The sequence below is a fragment of the Eptatretus burgeri genome, unplaced genomic scaffold, assembly GCF_056783735.1.
Source record: "Eptatretus burgeri isolate ZD-2024b unplaced genomic scaffold, Ebu_testis_v1 Ebu_testis_scaffold_269, whole genome shotgun sequence".
NCBI classification, from domain to species: Eukaryota; Metazoa; Chordata; class Myxini; order Myxiniformes; family Myxinidae; genus Eptatretus; species Eptatretus burgeri.
The window spans coordinates 1-20679 of NW_028222218.1; the positions used below are offsets into that span (position 1 = coordinate 1).

General features: G+C 41.5%; 1 protein-coding gene across 12 annotated transcripts in view; it reads right to left on the reverse strand.

The window, feature by feature from the left end:
* Window positions 1-2114: 2114 nt before the first annotated feature.
* Window positions 2115-20679, reverse strand: part of LOC147007356 (dynein axonemal heavy chain 8-like) — a 42778-nt gene continuing 24213 nt past the window's right edge. For 6 of the 12 annotated variants that reach the window (XM_085867272.1, XM_085867273.1, XM_085867274.1 and 3 more), the window contains 7 exons: window positions 17925-18114; window positions 15082-15245; window positions 14632-14808; window positions 13732-13845; window positions 10618-10725; window positions 5360-5461; window positions 2115-5238 (listed from right to left, as the gene is read on the reverse strand). In XM_085867272.1, coding sequence (XP_085723398.1) covers window positions 5077-5238; window positions 5360-5461; window positions 10618-10725; window positions 13732-13845; window positions 14632-14808; window positions 15082-15245; window positions 17925-18114 — 1017 coding nt within the window. In that variant the 3' untranslated portion in view covers window positions 2115-5076. Of the gene's footprint in view, window positions 5239-5359; window positions 5462-6277; window positions 7161-10617; window positions 10726-13731; window positions 13846-14631; window positions 14809-15081; window positions 15246-17924; window positions 18115-18521; window positions 18674-20679 lie in introns of those variants that run through there. The other 6 variants (XM_085867281.1, XM_085867279.1, XM_085867280.1 and 3 more) reach the window with 4 other exon arrangements.

Below are 20679 nucleotides of genomic sequence, written 5' to 3' on the forward strand. Positions count from 1 at the left end.
AAAAGGCCATGTTTGTGGAAAAAAAGCTGTATTCGTGTTCAAAAAAAGCCGTGTTCGTGTTCAAAAAAGCCATGCTTGTGTTAAAAAAAAGCCATGTTTGTGTTTAAAAAAAGCTGTGTTCGTGTTGAAAAAAGCCATGTTTGTGTTTAAAAAAGCCGTGTTCGTGTTCAAAAAAGCCATGCTTGTGTTCAAAAAAAGCCGTGTTCGTGTTCAAAAAAGCCATGTTTGTGTTAAAATAAAGCCGTGTTTGTGTTAAAAAAAGCCATGTTTGTGTTTAAAAAAAGCCGTGTTCGTGTTCAAAAAAGCCATGTTTGTGTTAACAAAAAAGCCATGTTTGTGTTTTAAAAAAGCCGTGTTTGTGTTCAAAAAAGCCATGTTTGTGTTCAAAAAAGAAGTGTTCGTGTTCAAAAAAGCCATGTTTGTGTTAAAAAAGCCTTGTTTGTGTTAAAAAAAAAGCAGTGTTCCTGTTCAAAAAAGCCGTGTTTCTGTTTAAAAAAGCCGTGTTCGAGTTTAAAAAAAGCCATGTTTGTGTTTAAAAAAGCCGTGTTCATGCTCAAAAAAGCCATGCTTGTGTTTAAAAAAAAGCCCTGTTCTTGTTCAAAAAAGACATGTTTGTGTTAAAAGAAAGCCGTGTTTGTGTTTAAAAAAAGCCATGTTTGTGTTTAAAAAAGGCCGTGTTCGTGTTCAAAAAAGCCATGTTTGTGTTAAAAAAAAAAGCCAGATTTGTGTTCAAAAAAAGCCGTGTTCATGTTCAAAAAAGCCATATTTGTGTTAAAAAAAAAGCCGTGTTCGTGTTGAAAAAAGCCATGTTTGTGTTTAAAAAAGCCGTGTTCGTGTTCAAAAAAGCCATGCTTGTGTTCAAAAAAAGCCGTGTTCGTGTTCAAAAAAGCCATGTTTGTGTTAAAATAAAGCCGTGTTTGTGTTAAAAAAAAGCCATGTTTGTGTTTAAAAAAAGCCGTGTTCGTGTTCAAAAAAGCCATGTTTGTGTTAACAAAAAAGCCGTGTTTGTGTTTTAAAAAAGCCGTGTTTGTGTTCAAAAAAGCCATGTTTGTGTTAAAAGAAAGCCGTGTTTGTGTTTAAAAAAAAAAGCCATGTTTGTGTTAAAAAAAAGCCGTGTTCATGTTCAAAAAAGCCATGTTTGTGTTTAAAAAAAGCCATGTTTGTGTTTTAAAAAAGCCATGTTTGCGTTCAAAAAAGCCATGTTTGCGTTCAAAAAAGCCATGTTTGTGTTAAAAAAAAAGTGTTCATGTTCAAAAAGCTGTGTTTGTGTTCAACAAAGCCGTTTTCGTGTTCAACAAAGTGGTATTTGTGCTAAAAAAAAAAGCCGTGTTTGTGTTAAAAAAAAGCCGTGTTTGTGCTAAAAAAAAAAGCTGTGCTCGACCCCGTGTTCAAAAAGCCATGTTTGTTTTTTTTTAAAAAGCCATGTTCATGTTCATAAAAGCCTTGTTTGTGTTAAAAAAAAAAGACGTGTTCGTGTTCAAAAAAGCCGTGTTCGTGTTCAAAAAAGCCATGTTTGTGTTTAAAAAAGCCATGTTTGTGTTTTAAAAAAGCCATGTTTGTGTTCAAAAAAGCCATGTTTGTGTTAAAAAAGTGTTCGTGTTCAAAAAAGCCATGTTTGTGTTAAAAAAGCCATGTTTGTGTTTAAAAAAAAGACATGTTTGTGTTGAAAAAAAGCTGTGTTTGTGTTAAAAAAAGACGTGTTCGTGTTCAAAAAAGCCGTGTTCCTGTTTAAAAAAGCCGTGTTCGAGTTTAAAAAAGCCACGTTTGTGTTTAAAAAAAGCCGTGTTCATGTTCAAAAAAGCCATGCTTGTGTTTAAAAAAAGCCCTGTTCTTGTTCAAAAAAGACATGTTTGTGTTAAAAGAAAGCCGTGTTTGTGTTAAAAAAAATCATGTTCGTGTTCAAAAAAGCCATGTTAGTGTTAAAAAAAGCAGTGTTCGTGTTCAAAAAAGCCAAGTTTGTGTTAAAAGAAAGCCGTGTTCGTGTTATAAAAGCCGTGTTCGTGGTATTAAAAAAGCCGTGTTTGTGTTAAAAAAAAAAGCTATTTGTGTTTAAAAAAAGCCGTGTTCGTGTTCAAAAAAGCCATGTTTGTGTTTAAAAAAAAGCCATGTTTGTGTTTAAAAAAGGCCGTGTTCGTGTTCAAAAAAGCCATGTTTGTGTTAAAAAAAAGCCAGATTTGTGTTCAAAAAAAGCCGTGTTCATGTTGAAAAAAGCCATATTTGTGTTAAAAAAAAAAAGTCGTGTTTGTGTTCAAAAAAGCCATGTTTGTGTTAAAAGAAAGCCATGTTCGTGTTCAAAAAAGCCATGTTTGTGTTAAAAAAAGCCATGTTTGTGTTTAAAAAAAGCCGTGTTCATGTTGAAAAAAGCCATGCTTGTGTTTAAAAAAAGCCCTGTTCTTGTTCAAAAAAGACATGTTTGTGTGAAAAAGAAAGCCGTGTTTGTGTTAAAAAAAATCATGTTTGTGTTTAAAGAAAGCCATGTTCGTGTTCAAAAAAGCCATGTTAGTGTTAAAAAAGCAGTGTTTGTGTTAAAAGAAAGCCGTGTTCGTGTTATAAAAAACAGAACATTGGAAGAACATTGGAAAGATTCCTTGGTGGATTTCATTGTTGTTCTTGAGGAAATCCTGGAAGAGAGAAAAGCACAATTAGGAAGTTTAAAATCTTGAAACAGAACTGTATATTTTGAATATTTAGTGCTTTTCATGTTGCGAAAACCTCTCAAAGAGTCATTGGTCTTGAAGAAATGAGACTACGACTTGTATACCTGCAGAGCTTGTAGAACACGTTACCCCACGCAGCATTCAAGTATCTACTGTACTTCAATTAAAGTAGGATACAGTATTTACCGGTGTATAAACGGCACTTTTTATTTTCCAAAAAAGATAAGAGTTAGAGGTGCGGTTAATACACGGGTTTAAAAAAATAATTGTCTTAAAATCGATCAATGCTCAATTTCAATGATATTCCTAAAGGCCCGGTCACACCTTGACGTTTTAGCCAACGTATGCCGATTTTTGAATTTTTTTTCTAAAACGCTGGCACACGTTGAATACGTTATGGGTAAGTTTTGATAACATTGAGAGCACGCTGAAAAACACTGCCATACGTCGTTGTACGTTGGCTTTAAACGTTGTACTTTTCGGTTGTCCTCAAATTTTTTCATGCTTGAAATTTCACGACATATGCCGGCGTATGACTCACACGTTCCGCTACGCTGGCCACAAGTTGTATGCACGGTCTGCGATCGTTGACAGACGTCAACACATGCTACTTGTAAGGTAATCATAAGTGGAGACACGCCGAGGTAATGTTTAGCGTACCCGAAACTTATTTCTAACCTATGATTAACGTGTTGTTGGCACGTTACGCGATCGTTGCCACACATCGACAGACATTACTTTTAAGTTACTCATAGGCTGAAAGACGTCGGTATAATGGATCGTCCTTGCGTCAGCGTCCACGGCCACGGCCAGGACACTTATTTGCAGCATTCTTCAAACTTTTCTTCGGCATGACGAGGATGTTCACACTTCGATGTCGAGCTTGGCTATGATTCCAATTGTCCATCGGCAGAGTCTATTTAAAATAGTCGAGTTTGAGCGTTTTAACACGTTCAGAAGAAACGCTTCAAATTTCCAAACCCCAGCGTCAAAAAACAAAGGCGAGTGACAGCAATTTAAATCGTTCATTGTAAACAATGAAAATAGCTGAGTGGTACCGTTTAAAAGTCGTTGAGTGTAAAAAAATCCAATTGTTGAGCGCAAGCGTCTACTTTCAATCGTGGAGATGCAGCCATTTAAATCGTTGAGTGGCAGCCTATGAACCTACTCGTGGACACGCGGACGCAAGGACGATCCATCATAACCCACACCCTCCCCCTCACACTCACCTACTACTGCCAACATGAACAAACTACTACTAATACTAATACTAATACTGATACTGATACTGATACTGATACTGTTACTGCTGACATGGACATCGACTGAAAAAGGACTCGAAAACACTGTTGGGTTCCCCTTTTATGAGCAGCATTTTTATATACCAATTCCAAAAACCGCTGGGAACACGTCTTCATATGGCAGTTGTAAGTTTGAAACACGTTCTTTTATTTTTTTGTCGACCGGAAGACGTCATTTGAATACGTCTACATACGTCGATGTTGGTTGGGACTACGTACAGAATTGGTTCAAAGCACGTCAAACATAAGTTAGAAATAAGTTTCGCGTAAAAAAGACATTACCGCGACGTGTTTCGACTTATGAGTAGCTTATAAGTAGCGTTTGTGGACGTGTGTAAGCGTCCACATATCGTGTGTAAAACTTATCCCCATCGCATGCGGAACGTGTGTCATACGCCGAGTACGTCGTAAAATTTTTAACATGTTCAAAATTTCTTGACGTACTCTACTTACTACGACGTATGATAGCGTATTTAGCGTTCTACTCACGTATACCAAACTTACCCATACCGTATTCGACGTGCCCCAACGTTTTAGACACACTTTTTGTTACGTCAGCATACGCTGGCAAGATCGCCAAGGTGTGACCGCGATGTTGACCCTTCCATTTCTACGGCAGTTATGATTCGAATCGTTGTGCGTCAGCCTTTTAATAGGCTACGCCACGACATCGTCGGCGATGCGTGCAACGCGCTATGCCTAAGTTAGACAATCGTTGGGCATCGGTTGTGTAGGCCGACAACAGGTTCAGCATTCGTTGGTATAAGTTATCTATAACACAACGAAACGTTCTGTGTTGTTACCAATGCGTTATACATAAGACCAAGTCGCTATGAATACGTCCGAATCTTTAAAAAAAAACATCAAAACTTCAACGTAAGCCAGCGTTTTACATAAATTTTAACACGTTGCCATCGCTGGCTAAAACGTCAAGGTGTGACCGGGCCTTAAGGGAGAAAGACCTAATTACTGCCGATTTTTATGCCCAACAGTGTTGTATAAAACTAAACTGACTGTTGGTGTTGTTTAATTTTTTTGAGGGTCCGGTTTTCAATGTTATGTTCGACAACTGTCTTCATCCTGTATCTGACGTGACAGTCACAGAATCGTCCAATCCATTAAAACTGCAAACATGAGAAACTTGCCTTTTCCAACCTTGTGCAAAACGCCTCAAACTTTCCAAATATTTCCACTTCAGAGATTTCTAATGCATTCTCTCCATCCGGTTTCTGAAAACATTGAACTGCATCTTTGTAGACCTTGAAGAGATGTGTGCACACCTGTGCACGTCAACATAACTTGAATTTATACTCCAGACAAAACATGAAGCTTTTTCTCCCCAATCAAGACAAATGACATCACAGAAGTGTTTTTTTTTAAACTGTCAATAAAAAACAATACCTGCATCTTTTGGGTGAGTAATGGTACACTTTGTTCCCACACACCAATGGATCCACTGTCTGTGATATAAGCTTTGCTTGCGGTGACCATTTGGTTTGTAACCTGAAAAAAGTCTGTGATTATGAACTTACAACTTCGGCAAATATTCATATAAAATGATTCATTTGTCCTGTGCAAACAACAAAAATTATCTCACACAATGCGGATTAATTACAGGAGACTTCTTCTTTGCATAATCACTGGATAAACTGATATTTGAGAAACTTAAATACAGTACAGTAAGTCCTCGCTAACCGGAAGTTCGCATATCGTAGTTTCGATTTTTCGTAATTTAGTTTTAATGACCAATTTTTAATTATCGCAAACATTTTATGACTATCGTAATGTCATTGCAAGGAAAAACGCAAAAAAAAGTTTCAAACTGCCTGCAAAAAACAACAATCACACAGGATGCGCATAAACACACTTTCATTTTACTGCGCATGTACTGTATGCTGTACTGTACATATTCTCTTCACGCTCGCCTGCATACCTTCCTGTATGAATCCCAAGCGACCAGCAAGTCTTTTGCCGAGCACACCTCGTTTCAAGCGACAACGAAAGGCTGTCACATTGAAGGTGAAATTGGATATAATTAAAAGACATGAACGAGGTGAAGGGACAAACAAAATCGGCCGCGCGCAGCAATCGCTGCATCGACTGTACATTCGATCGTTCAAAGTTCGACAAAGACAAAGAAAATATCACAGATTGCGACCAGTTCGAGTGCAACGACACTAACGAGAATGAGAGATGGTGCCATGCACAACATGGAGCGTTTATTATGTGTGTGGATAGAAGATCAAACTAAACGTCGCATGCCTTTATCTCTTGCTGTGATACAAGAAAAAGCGAGTCGTTTGTTAGGGCATTGACCCACGATTACATGATCAATTACTTCTCCAATCATGTTGAGAAGTACTCCAAGGAGAACAACATTGACAACAAATCTTTGCTGCTTGTAGACAATGCTCCTGCCCATCCTCAGCAAATGGAAGACTGGTGTGAAAACGTGCAGGTAGTATTTTTACCACCAAATACTACCTCACTTTTACAGCCTATGGATCAGGGAGTTATTGCTGCTTTTAAAGCCTATTATGTTAAGCATATACCATGCTGCAGCTTATCAAAAAAAATGATAAGGACAAGCTATCAATCAAGGAGTTTTGGCGAACATACAACATAAAAATGGCTTTGGAAAACATTGAGGATTCATGGGCGGAGGCGAGTGCCTCCACAATGAACGCTGTGTGAAAGAAAGTGTGGCCCGAGTGTGTCCACAATTTCACGGGGTTTGCTGATGTTCCGTTGATTACAAGTCAAATTGTAGACCTGGCGCAGGAGGTTGGTTTGAAGAAGTTGACGAAGAGGACGTGGATGACTTACTGGAGTCTCATGCAGAACCCTTAAGCAATGAAGATCTTATGGAGTTGGAACAGCAGTGGGCTCTTGAGGAAGAAGAAGATGCTGTGACACCTTCATCCGAGCATCTCACCATGAAAAACCTCAGCCAAATCCTCAGCTCGTTTGAAAGTGCCACAGAATTTGTTATCGAGCAAGATCCAAATCTTGAAAGGAGCACTGATTTTAGCTGTGTTGTTTATGATGCCCTTTGTTGCTACAAGGAACGTTATGCAGCAAAGAAAAAGAAAGCCATCCAGCCCACTCTCCATGCATTTTTCAAGCCAAAAGATGCAGCACCAACTCCATCCACCATCCACCATCCAGGATGCTCCTTCAACCAGCTGCCAAGAGACCGTTCCTGCTGGTGAAGAAAGTGACAGCACAGTGTCAAGTGAAGAGGGGGACGATTCTGCCACTCCGCAAGTATGACTTGTCCACCGCAATCAACTCCGTTCCTCCAGCATCGGGGTAAGTCTCCACGACTCGAGGAGTGTGTTTTGTTTATTTGTGTATATGTCCAAAAAATTCCGAGCCAAAAACACATCCCCCCTTTAACACATTGGTTTCTATGGGAAAATATGTTTTGTTTAACACAGTTTCGCTTATCATAAGGTTTTCCAGGAACGCAACCCTTGCGAAAAGCGAGGACTTACTGTATAATGAAATAGTTTAAGAAAGCAAACATCAGAGTGAATAACATTCAAAATGAGGTGTCTTGTTTGTTTGGTTGAAATGAACAGTGTCCTCCTATTCAATGGCTTTGACTGTCTCTATTAGCTTTTTATATATATATATATATATATATATATATATATATATATATATATATATATATATATATATATATATATATATATATATATATATATATATATATATATATATATATATATATATATATATATATATATATATATATATATATATATATATATATATATATATATGAGCCTGGTGTTGGCGCAGTGGTTTGGGCAGCAGCTTGGGATCCAAGAGGTCCTGAGTTCAAGCCCCGTTGAGCCACTGAATTAATACACCAGGGGGTTGACTCAGCCTGTCATCCTTCCGAGGTCGGCGAATTGAGTACCAGTATACTGGGCCGGTGAATGCCCCGGTTAAAAAATAGGTGTACCATATCCCTGTGACGTAAGAGGCGACCAGGGTTGCGTCAGGAAGGACATCCGGTGTAAAAAACATGTGCCAAATCACTATGCGGATCATACGGATGATCCGCTGTGGCGACCCCGAACGGGAGCAGCCGAAAGAAGAAGAAGATATATATATATATATATATATATATATATATATATATATATATATATATATATATATATATATATATATATATATATATATATATATATATATATATATATATATACATACACACACACACACACACACACACACACACACACACACACACACAATGATGAGCCAAAACATTATGACCACCTGCATAATATGCTTCTGGTCCTCCTTGTGCCGCCAAAACAGTGCTGAGGCATGCTGAGTCTGAAAACATTATGACCACCTTCTTCTACTGCCGAGGCATGGACTCTACAAGACCCCTGAAGGTGTCCTGTGGTGTCTGGCACCAAAACATACGCAGCAGATTCTTCAAGTCCTGTAAGTTGCGAGGTGGAGCCGCCATGGATCGGACTTGTCAGTCCAGCACATCCCACAGATGCTCAATCGGATTGAGATCTGGAGAATTTGGAGGCCAGGGCAACACCGTGAACACCATTCCCGAACAATGTGTACAGTGTGGCAAGACGCATTATCCTGCTGAAAGAGGCCACTGCCATCAGGGATGACCATTGCCATGAAGGGTGTACCTGGTCTGCAACGATGTTTAAGTCGGTGACACGTGTCAAATTGACGTTGACATGAATGGCCGAACCCAGGGATTCCCAGCAGAACATTGCCCAGAGCATCACACTCCCTCCACCGGCTTGTCATCTTCCCACAGTGCATCCTGATGCCATCTCTTCCCCAGGTAAACGGCACACACGTACACGGCCATCCACGTGATCTAAAAGAAAACGGGACTCATCGGACCAGGCGACCTTCTTCCACTGCTCCAAGGTCCAGTTCCGACGCTCGTGTGCCCATTGTAGGAGCTTTTGACGGTGGACAGGGGTCATCATGGGCACTCTGACCGGTCTGCGGCAACACAGCCCCATACGCAGCAGGGTGCGATGTGACTTGTGCCACAGTCCACCTTCTGTCGGTTCGGACCAGACGGGATAGCCTTCATTGCCCTCGTGCATTGATGAGCCTTGGGCACCCAACACCCTGTCGCCGGTTTGTGGTTTGTCCCTCCTCGGCCCACCTGAGCACCTGACCACATGCAGAACTTTCATCTGCAGCTTTATTGAGTACTGCTCTCCCCTCTAACCTGGCTCCTGTAAAAAACATCATCCTCAGCTTGATGCCAGAAAAACTTCGACCTTCAAGATTATTGGAACGTCCTGCGATGAAGCTGAGTCGATGGGCCTATCACTTCACCCACGCAGACAGGTCGGTGGTTTGTCTTCTACCGTCTCCTTTATATTTCTTGTATGCCTTGTCAAATCTCGTATGAGAGCTAACAGACAATGCACAGGACAAGAGGGGCGTGGGAAGGACAAAACAGTGGGGAACAGAGACATGAACATCTGATGGACATCCTTTCATCTGATGAACAGAACAGAGACATCCTTTCTGGTCTTGCACCCTCTGATATTTCCATGCATTGTCCTCCCTCCCACCCCACCCCACCCCCTCCCTCCCAGGTTTCTGACAGGAACAAGGAAATTTGTCTGCAGAACAAAGGAGTATGGCTCTCCCAGGTGGGATGGCACCCTTGCTTCACATGTCTCTCCTGGATTCTGCAGTATCTCAAGCTCTGAACATTTTTGGCATCTTTCATGATGAGACAGTCGTGCAAGCCCTGTTCTGACGTCACAGACAGTTTGGTAGATTCTGGTTTCTTTTTTTCTTCATCAGAGTGAGGCCAATAATGGAAAAGTAAGATAGAACTGACATCGAGACAAACATAAAGGAAATGATCAAGCAAGAAAAGAGGAGAGTGAGGAGTGAAAGAAACACTGAAATTACCAAGTAAGATGGTTGGGTTCGGGAAGGGAAGTGGTGGAAATGAAGATGATGGGCCTGAAATGGGGATGACAACAGATGGTTCTGGTTGACCTCTGGTCTTGCTCCCGATACTCTCTCAGCCTGCCCATCCTCTGAAGTTATTCATTCCCTTGCTTGTTGGGTCTTTCCAGGTGGCCCACTGCACCTGTTGCTTCATGTCAGTTTGTTGCCTTTTCCCCCATTTTTTTTTTTTTTACAGTGATTTAGGGCTGGTGTTGGAGAGCTTGTACATAAATCACATGCTGGACAAAAACAAGAGTAAGAAACCAAGGAAACTACTGTATCTGATCATTTAAAACATCCACACAGTTTATCACATTTCAACCAGGTACCCCTGCATCCATCAGGAGCCACGCGTACAATGGGAATGTGAAACAGACCAACCAAAAGTATTCAATTAATTTGTGTCAAAAAGTTTTCATGCAAGGATATGTTGCACAGGACAATTTGAGAAAATTTTACAATCGGTGCTGTTTTGCTGTTTGAGCAAATAAAACAATGGCAACCACCGACGGCAAGAACAATGCACTTGTTTCCCCACTGTCCAACTATCAGTACATTGATGATGTTCAACCAGCAGGTGCACCTGCTGGTTGAACATCATCAACAGGGCACGGCTCTGATGCTGAGGAACAGCTTCCACCGGCAAGTTATAGCAAAGGAAGCAGACATACCTTCATTAATAAGGTGGAAATCCTTTCGGATGACTTGTAGTACCGAGAAAAGTCATGTATCGCCTTTATTTGATTGACGAGGTTCTGGATCTCTTTTGTTATGGCCACCTGCAGAAACATACAGTGAGACATTGAAGCATAATTCACATTGAATAACTTCCCTCAAGTATATCAAGGTGTTGAAAACCAGAGAGTTGGTGTCAAAGCCACCCAATGCTCACCTGTTTGTACATTTATCGTTTTTAAAAGACGAGTCCAATAATATTTTTAATAAAGCATTGCAGTGAAGTCTGATCCAAATTATTTTAAAGCAATATATGTATTTGTATGTTGTTATCAGTAAAAAATAGTGTGGTAGATAAAAACATTAGAAAGGAAATAACTTGCACCAAAAACTTTAACATTTTCATGCTCACGCTGACGCTCACGCTCACGCTCAGGCTGGGGGTATTGCTATAGCTCTCTGTTCTTCGAACAGGCGAGCTAAAAAAGTAATATGTAGTGTTTTGACTTCACAAATATTGAGTCTCTGAAAAAGGTGCACCAACAAAATTTATTTCATTTGGACTTCATTGCATCCCTCGTACACATATTAAATGAATGGCAAGCGTCTAGTATAAACAGGCGAGCATTGGGTGGCTTTGACACCATCTTAGGTTGAAATAAAAAAAAAATTCAATCATTTGTTAATTTCAACTTCACGACACCAATAGTATACCCCAAAGGAACCTCCATGCCAAATATCAGCATCCCAGTACACATATTAAATGAATGGCAAGCTTCTAAATAACTTGCACCAAAAACTTTAACATTGATGTGCTACAAAAAAGTTAAGTTCAAAACAGGTCAAAAATTTCAAACATTTGAAATTATTTTTTATTTCAACTTCACCACATCAATAATATACCCCAAAGGAACCTCCATGCCAAATATCAGCATCCTAGTACACATTAAATGAATGGCAAGCTTCTAAATAACTTGCACCAAAAACTTTAACATTTTCACACTCAAGCTGACGCTCACGCTCACGTTCATGCCGGGGGTATCGCTATAGCTCTCTGTTCTTCGAACAGGCAAGCTAAAGATTGTGATCATAATTGGATTAAAAAACTAGAAGGGCACTCGGTGGGGCCCATTCCTCCGCCACGCAATGCCTGATCCATGAGAACATCTCGGGCCCAACACATTTTTGAAATATCGTGCCGTACATCGTTTTAGCCCCAACTCTCAATGCTGAGAAAAAATGAGTTAAAAATTAAATAATTCTCGAAAAAAGATCTGGATTTGGATCTTCACAAAAATCGAATCAGTTAGTCCTTGTCACACATCCAACATGTCCACCAAGTTTCGTCCGAATCCATCCATAACGTTTTGAGATGTTGTGCTCGATATCATTTTTGGCCAAATCTCTCAATGTTGAAGAATTAGTTAAATAATTCTCGTATCCGGATCCAGATTCGGATCTTCACCAAAATTAAACCTTGCTGTCCTTGGCCGGTCAACTACACACACACAAAATTTCAGAACGATTGCTTGAAAACTGTGACCAAAAATTATGTGACAAGCAAACGCTACGAACGTCAAACGCGACAGACCAACATACTTGGGTGGAAAAAATACAAAATTCGCTGAGTTATAACAACTTCGACTGACCAATAAACTTGAAAAATCTTCGTTATTTTATGTTTGACCTCCAAATGTTATTTCACAACTGATTCAATATGCCTCAAGTGTTGTTACGAGAATGGATGCTGCGGGTTGAGGTGTGAAGTCGTTGATTCGTTGAATCACAATTTAGATGTTTCGTGTAGTTATATTTGTAAAATCCCATTTTCGATCTGCCAACGTACACTCGTGTTCAGAACCTTTGTCTGCACTCCATCCTTTGTGTTTTTCAATTTAAAATGTGATTATTCCTCATTTATTTTGTTGATTAATACCACGATCCCCTTTCTCCTGACTGGCCTCAGCACTCACGCCTCTCGAGCCAGATGGAGTATGCGTTCTCTTGAAATCGGGCCAATCAACAGTGCACTCGAGCCACGTGACCAATGAGCATTCCTGATGACGTCAAGACAGGAAAGGTTTTGAACTGGGTTTTTGGGTGAGAGTCGGTCGTCGAACCGGAAATCCCGAAAGCGAGGTCCACATCAGAGCTGTTGAGCCGGGAATCTCGAGAGCGAGGTCTGCGTTCGGGCAGTTGAGGCAGGAATCCTGAGAGTGATGTCCGTGGCAGAGCAGTTGTGCCAAGACCTTGACAGGGTCAGAAGTGTGTGAAGGTTATCTCATTCTCTTTACAGAACTCCAAAGCGGGACTCCATACCGGAGCATCGCTGGGGGTTATTTAGGCCACCCCAGCGAAAGGAGGAACCGGTCCCATGATCTTCAGGACACCAGTGGCAAGTTCTCCCAGACTGGCCGGAGATCCAGATCACAGCATAGTCTGCGTGGGGAAATAGCTGTCTGCTTTCCCCACAGTATCTCCGCAAAAGTGCACCACTTGGCTCGAGCACACCGAAACCACCCCGTTATCCCCCCACGAGGACACAACCCCCCCTCTTCCCCACATCGTCTCACCCTTTTCTCCTTCTGTGTGTCTTGACTACCTCTCAATTGAGTCCGTGTCAATTACGGTGGAGTATAAGGTCGGTGAAACCAAAATCGTTGTCGGTGATACACGTGATTTATTTTCTGATGGAGATAGCTTCTTATTGTTCTTCTTCACATTCATATTTGTTGTGACCTCTTCCACCGAAGTTGGAAGCCGGTTACGTTGCACCGCTGTTTGTCTGTCTGTCTGTCTATGAGCAGGATAACTCAAAAAGTTATGCAAGGATTCGGCCAAAACTTTTTGGACATGTTGGGTGTGTGACAACAACTAATTGTTCAATTTTTGTGAAGATCCGATCCGGCCATTCAGTGGGACACAAAGCAGTTCTCACTTCGCAAGACGGGAGAGTTAACTCCATCATCACGAGGTTCGAGTTCGGTTAGGATTGGCTGGGTGCGAGTTGCAGTATCTTACTTATAGGTATTATACAAGTGACCAGAGAATATTGATTCTTTCATGATTATAAATCATTGGCATGACAAATGATGACGAAGAAAACTTACAGGATCGCTGCTGTAAAGAGGTTGACAGACTCTTTCGAGTGTTGATAAATGTGCTACGTTGTCTTTTGCCTCATTCGCAGCATCTGTGATCTTGCCGTCCATTTCTCTCCATTTCTGGGAAATATAAAGCACATATCCTGGTTTAACAATCGATGAAATGACATCAATTAAAGAGTTAATAGCAGCGTAATCATCACTGCGCTGTTGCTGAGCAAACAACTCCATTCATCTCTCCCCGAGACAAGATATCTGTGTAATTAATCAATTAACAAAGTCGTGGCTGCATATTGTCGTGTCCGGGTGGTTTAACCTATTCGGACGGATAGCTGAACGATTTCCCTTGGAAGCTTGCAGCCCAGATTCTCAGAGATGATGGCGCACGCAGGAAGGATAGGACGGCAAGGACGGAGCAGACGGAAGCAAAGCACAATGGGGTTTATGGTGAACCCATGACAAATAGACAGACGAAAGCAATTTCAATAAATATGGGCTTTAATGAAAATAAATCAAATATTTACAATGGCAATCACATGCTGGGAGAAATTATCCTTAAACCACACCGAATTAACACAGCACCACCCCCGTGTGGTGACGCGTCACACTTCAGCTCACAGTTTCCCTACCTAATTTACATCGAGATGTCTCCTACACGTCCACAGACCAAGCAACTCTATACATTCCTAACTTTCCTTTGAAATTCCTCCATCTAACCCACAAACATAACAATATGAACATTCTGGATATTAAAAGTGGCTGGATAATCTCAGCTCATCAGCATTGATGACATTTAAGATCAATATTGGTGAGAGTTGGAAAGCTACGGCGTTGCTTACAGAGAAACAGAATAATTCTGGACAACAGAGTTGCAGAATTTCAAACACTGGTCACTTTTACAGATACCTTGATGAGCTTGGAGCGTGCTGCAAGGAGGACGTTCAAAACGGTGCGGCAATCCGTCCCTTCAACTTGCTGTATAATCGAGTTCAACTTCACCGACATGAACCTCCAATACTCCAGCTCCGTCAACGGGCCAGAGTTATCTGCTTCCTTCCGGACATGTTCGCTCTCCGTCAACACCTGTGAAGCAAGATAGAATATCTGATCTCATATTTATGAAGTTAAATAGATTTTTCCACATTATGGAAGACAACAAGCCTCATGAGTACCTTCAATGCATCATCAACATAGATAGAATCACAAAATAATGGCAAAAAGTTAATCAGGGAAAGTTTTTTTTTAACATCACCGGTGTCGATGTGTTCTATTATCATCATCGGTAATATTATCAAAATCATTGTTAAAATAGGGATTTATTTCAAAAAAAAAATCTCATCAAAGCATCTGCCTGACCTGATATATCTGTTGATGCCAAATCAACAAGATGCCTTCGAATTCAGGCAGCAACTGAGGATCATGAGCAGCAGCCGTAATATCATCGAATGATTGAAATCGGTTCAGGTCTATTGCGCTTGGCCTTTGCAATTCCGGAACACCTTCAATGCTTCGGACAGCGCCTGGAAAAGTAAATGTGGGTCGGTCAAAGCCAGAGCAGTTTCCTGGCCAAGGAATCAGGACACCGGTGCTTCGTTTTCAAAATCAAAGGAAAATACTATCAAACTTTTACAGTCATTGCGGAAGGGTGGAAATGTACAAATATAAACTCTTCAAATATGTGGTGGTTTCCAAAAGCTTCGAGGAGAGAAATCATGCCCAGCTTTCGGACTTCGCTCAGCCGGTAATGGTGGTTGAAAGTGGTTGTTGTTTCCTCTGCCACTGAAGGTGGATGGAGAGACAGACGTCTCTGTCTGTCTGTGAGCAGGATGTCTCAAAAAGTTACGGACAAATTTGTACGAAACTTGGTGGACAGGCTTTGGCATGTGCCGAGGACAAATTGATATGATTTTGGTGAAGATTACACATCCAGACAGTTGAATTTTTAAAGTGATTCTTCACAAATTGAGAGATAGGCCGCCAGAAAACTATATAAAGCACGATATTTCAAAAATTGTGGACGGGTCACGAGAAAACTTGGTGGATGAGTTAGATCGGTGAAAATAACAAGTCAATTAGATTTTGGTTAAAGTCCGGGTGCAGATTTGGCCTTTCGGTGCGACGCGAAACATAAACTGTTCAGCCTGGCGGAGAGAGAGGTACGAGCTCATTCCAGTTCAGCCATGTTTACATCTCTTTATGAGTCCACGCTTTGAATGGACCATATTGCACATTCCCAATGTTCACAGGACCCACCTGACTAACCTGCACATTTCACACCCCCAGGGCTCCCTCGGTTTCCCCCGAGACTCCACCACCACCTGTGGCATTTCGTGTGCTGGAAAAGCCTCCAGCACTCATCTGGTTGAGCCCACTGTATTGGAAGCCACTCTTCATGCTGTCAAAGCCATCAAGACATCGTCACTGTGTCAAAGTTTATCATTCACCACTGTTGCCCGATCGGTCACTTCTCCGACATGCCATCACTCCCGATGTCAACCTCCTCTCAGCACTTTTATAACATGCACAACTTGTGCACTATTAAATCCTTCCATCCCATTTGCATTTACCTCTCTCCCCCCCCCCAATCCCATTCCCCCCTTGTCATTTAGTTCCACTGCTGGCCCACAGCATAGTATCACCAATTATCAATGTGTATGTTAGGTAATGTATTGGGACAGTGTGAGGTTAATGCTTATACACCTAAAATCAGATATCGTCATGGGAATGGCTTCAAGAGTAAAATGGGAATTGTTTATAATAGTCATTTCTGAGTACAGGTATCCCCCGCTTAACTAAGGGGCAACACACCTTTGTAACCCTTTGTTTTGCGAACTTTCGTTATGTTGTTGCTCATTTTCCATTATTTGTGATTGGAAAATTACACTTCATTTCATAACCATAATGTTTCGATCTAAAATAATGTTTCACCTGACCAGGGAACAGGTAGTGCAGGTTTACATGGTACCTGGAAGCAAGTCACCGATCTGACTTTGAAACTCAAAGTAACCAATATCGCAATTCTTGGCAAACAGGGACGACCAATTGGTCTCAAATTGAAAAGGGCAGATTGTTTTTTTGAACGCAACACAATTAACCTTTTTAAAGTCCATGAAATAATTTGAATTGATCCATTAACTTCAACTTTTCCCCGTCATTGGGGAGACGGGTCCTTTTGCTAGTTATTAATAAATGTCAAAGCTGCTGAACGATCTTGTTTCTGTCATTTTCAACACTCAATGCACATCTTACCTGCTGTGGAGATCAAAATGGGAAGCAAAATCCATGCTCATCACTGGGATGGATGAACCAATTAAGTTGTCATTATCTTCCATATTATAACGCACCGTGCAAAGCATTGTAATTCTTAATTTATTATGACATCATTTGCACTCTGTTCTGTTTCTCCAAACCAAATTACAAATTTATAATTTGTTCGACGATGTATGGTGAGCACCATTGTTTGCAACACCAAACTTTCAACACCAAAACACTGTTGGTACGATGCAATTTTTCAAGTCTTACCAAATATTTGAATAAAGTGACTAAGTGTGTCCTCTCTCATGTAAGTGGGTGACAAATGCTGTCTGCCATGTTCGTTTTCTGCAAATGAATGTGGTGTTTGTGGAGAGTCTCCTCCGGTAGTGCGTCGATGAATTCGATTTCCTCCAGTTGTTCCTCCACTGAACTCCATCGTGTTCCTCCACATCTCAGAATGTGTATTATGCCATTATTAAAAATGAACCTCACTCACAAAGTTCCACAATAAGTCCACGAGCTAGGCTCAGATGAAGTTTTAACTGGAACCGCTGTTCTATGGATGCAAACCTCAAATGCAGAGCACCAGAATAAGTCTCCCATCCATCGATCCATCCATCTATCAGGACCACACTCTGTGTGGAGTGTTGGTGCTACCAAAGCAGTCTTCTCAACTATTGGACACAATCCTGGACGGGTCACCACTCCGACACAGGGTTCCAGCATGCTGGGGTACCACTCATTTTTGTCGACCTCGGAAGGATGACAGGCAGAGTCAACCCCACCTGGTATTAATTCAACAGCCGAGTGGGATTATGAACTCAGGATCCGAGGATCCCCAGACCACCACCCTATCCATTAAGCCAACACCACGCACACAAAAAGTCTACAGTCAGATGATATTCTGCTGATGTTTAAGAGGTATTAAAAAAAACATAACATACCATCCAAAAACGAAATGAAGCTCAATATGCTATCTTTGAAAGTCTTTTTCGTTTTCTCTCCAGATTTGGAGTTGTTGAGTTCACCCCATTTGTCACTGACGTCCATGGCAGGGTAGTAGATGTTTGAAATTTTCATTCTTGCTCCTCGTAACACATCTTTGGTGCAATCGATTTCACCGAAATACATTTCCTGTTGGGGTTAGGTGCATTGTTAAACTTACTGATGGTTTACCGTCACTCCCTAGCATTACACCAAACAGCACAATAAGTGTGGGAAAGTGGGGAAAGCTTTTTCACTTGGAGGTTGTGGGTTACGATGTGTTAATAAAGGTGGAAAGTCTGATTTAATGTGATTTCATTCCAGGCTATCAGGCAACAACAGGTGAAAATTTGGGAAGAGGATGTCTACTTTCCATAGGAACTGCACAACCACCAGTTTTCAACTCATGACGTCCAGCGGTTTGGAAGTGAACAGAAGACAAATAAACAAACAAACAGACACTTCTCAAATTATACAGAGTGTGATGAATTAAATTAATGATAAAGATTGTTAAGTTTTGTTCGTGGAGTGAATCTTGACCATTTTTAAATGATTACCTCACGTACATTCTTGACGGACAAAGCAATGTCATTTGTGCGTCTCATGAAATATAGGACTAGACCGGCGGTGCAGTCTTTTGCTGGGTCGGCCAAAAAGAGGCGCAACATTTTCTCTTGTTTGAAAACAACTGAGAATTGACTTGCGCTTTCTGAAAACACAAACAACAGTCAAAGCATTTCAAAGCACCCAAGCTATTGTCTGCAGGAATTTTCAGCTTGGCCTTCTCGACTCGAGTTATACCAGAGGTGCAACAATTGTACGTTTCCAGGATATGATTGCCATGATGGTCCATCTGGCACTATTGTTTCAAAACAGCAAACAGAGTAAAACAAGACAACAACAAAAAAAATTTTTTAAAGAAAAATGTAAAAATATAGAGGGATGAAATCTCAAAAAAAAAAACAATAAAAAAGATAGGAATGACACCACGTCACGATTCCACAAGTCGAGCATCACGACATCTTTGAGCATCACTTGAGTTGAGCATCATGAGCCGTCTATCTGGACATGTATTGAGCATTTTATATCGTCGGGTCCCCCACTTTGGTCTCCAAACTCTCTGTTTATGGCATTTAAGGACACCGACTCTCATGGATCACACTGACTTCCTCCACTCACACAGTCAGTGTCGCTCTTAAGGGATCCTCCCATCTCTTCCTATCAAAGCTGGAGTCCCCCAAAGGGAGTGTTTTTGGCCCAGTCTTGCTCCTCATCTTTATCAATTATATCTTTCTGATTTCATGGAAAATCCTGCACATATATCTTTGCTCATGATTGCACCCTCTGCTGTATCATCATCTCTCATCCTTCAGACAAGCAGGCATGCAGCAGCCTCTTCCCTCTCTGCAGAACTTGAGAGAATCAGGAGCTGGGCCAACACTTGGAATATGTCTTTCAACCCTGACTAATCCCGGACACTCACACTGTGTCTCCGTAAGGGCTGCCGAGCTAACCATTCCATCAACTTCCTCAATAAGGATCTTGAAGATGTTAAGTCACTCAAACTTTTTGGCCTCACCATCAGCCATGATCGTTCTTGGATAGCCCATGTTTCCAAGAGGGCCTCCAAAGGCAGGCGTCAACTGGTCATCCTCCATTGTTAAAGGTCTGTCCTTGGACAATCTGAACTTCAGACAAACTACAAGGCCTTCATTCGCAGCTTGATGGAGGACTGCTCCCACCTTTTGACTGGCAACCATGACTCACATCTTGCCCGACTTGACGTCATGGAAAGCAAGGCCCTCAAAATCATCGGGATCTCTCATGATGAAGCTGAGTGTCCAGGCCTGTTATCGTTTCATCGGAGACAGGTTGTTGGCCTCTCTGTAGTCTTCCGCCACCTTTTTGGTCTTTCACCGTCTGCCCTATCTTGGCTCTCTCCCTCCCAGGATTCTGCAGGGTGCACATGGTCTGCCAGTAACCCTCTTCTTATTAAACTCTGAATATCCAGGCTCACTCCTCACCTCCACTCATTTGTTCTTCTCTTCTCTCACCTGAACAACCAAATTCTCCAATCTATTCAATCCCATTCTTCCCTCCAGCACTTCAATACAGCCCATTCCCATGACTTCAGCTCATTCCCCCCATCCATACGAATGATCTCTTCCATCCCCAAATGACCCCGTTCCGAAGTACTCCCACTTTTCCAGGTTATTGTGATTTCGTTTTCCACCTCTCCCTCACCTATTTTTGTTTGTCAATTTGTCAGTTGGTTTGTTCCTTGTCTGTTTTCATCCCCACTTTCCCACTCCTCTTCTTGCTGTGTTTCAGCTTGAAGATGACATGATCATTCATTTGATACATTTCATATGCAGCATGTGGCTGTTTAGGGGTGGCTGGTTCATGGTTTTCGCGCCCACAGGATCATTACTGGGCTTGGTGTTCCAACTCTGGTGATGTGGCAAAGAACACTGACCATATGCTCGTTGATGGTCGTTGGAGGATGATTCAGAACTGAGGGTCTACCGGAGTGCTCAGTTCCTCAAAACCGACTGCAGGCTTGTTTTAGCAACTCTGAAGTTGCAGCTTAAATCTGGGAGAATGGTACCTCTGGTACGTGGTACCTATGAGAATGGTACGTGCATTTTTATACGTTGCCATTCCTAAGCTGGATGTTGGCAGGCTCAAGGATGAGAGGGATTTGGGGGATCTGGG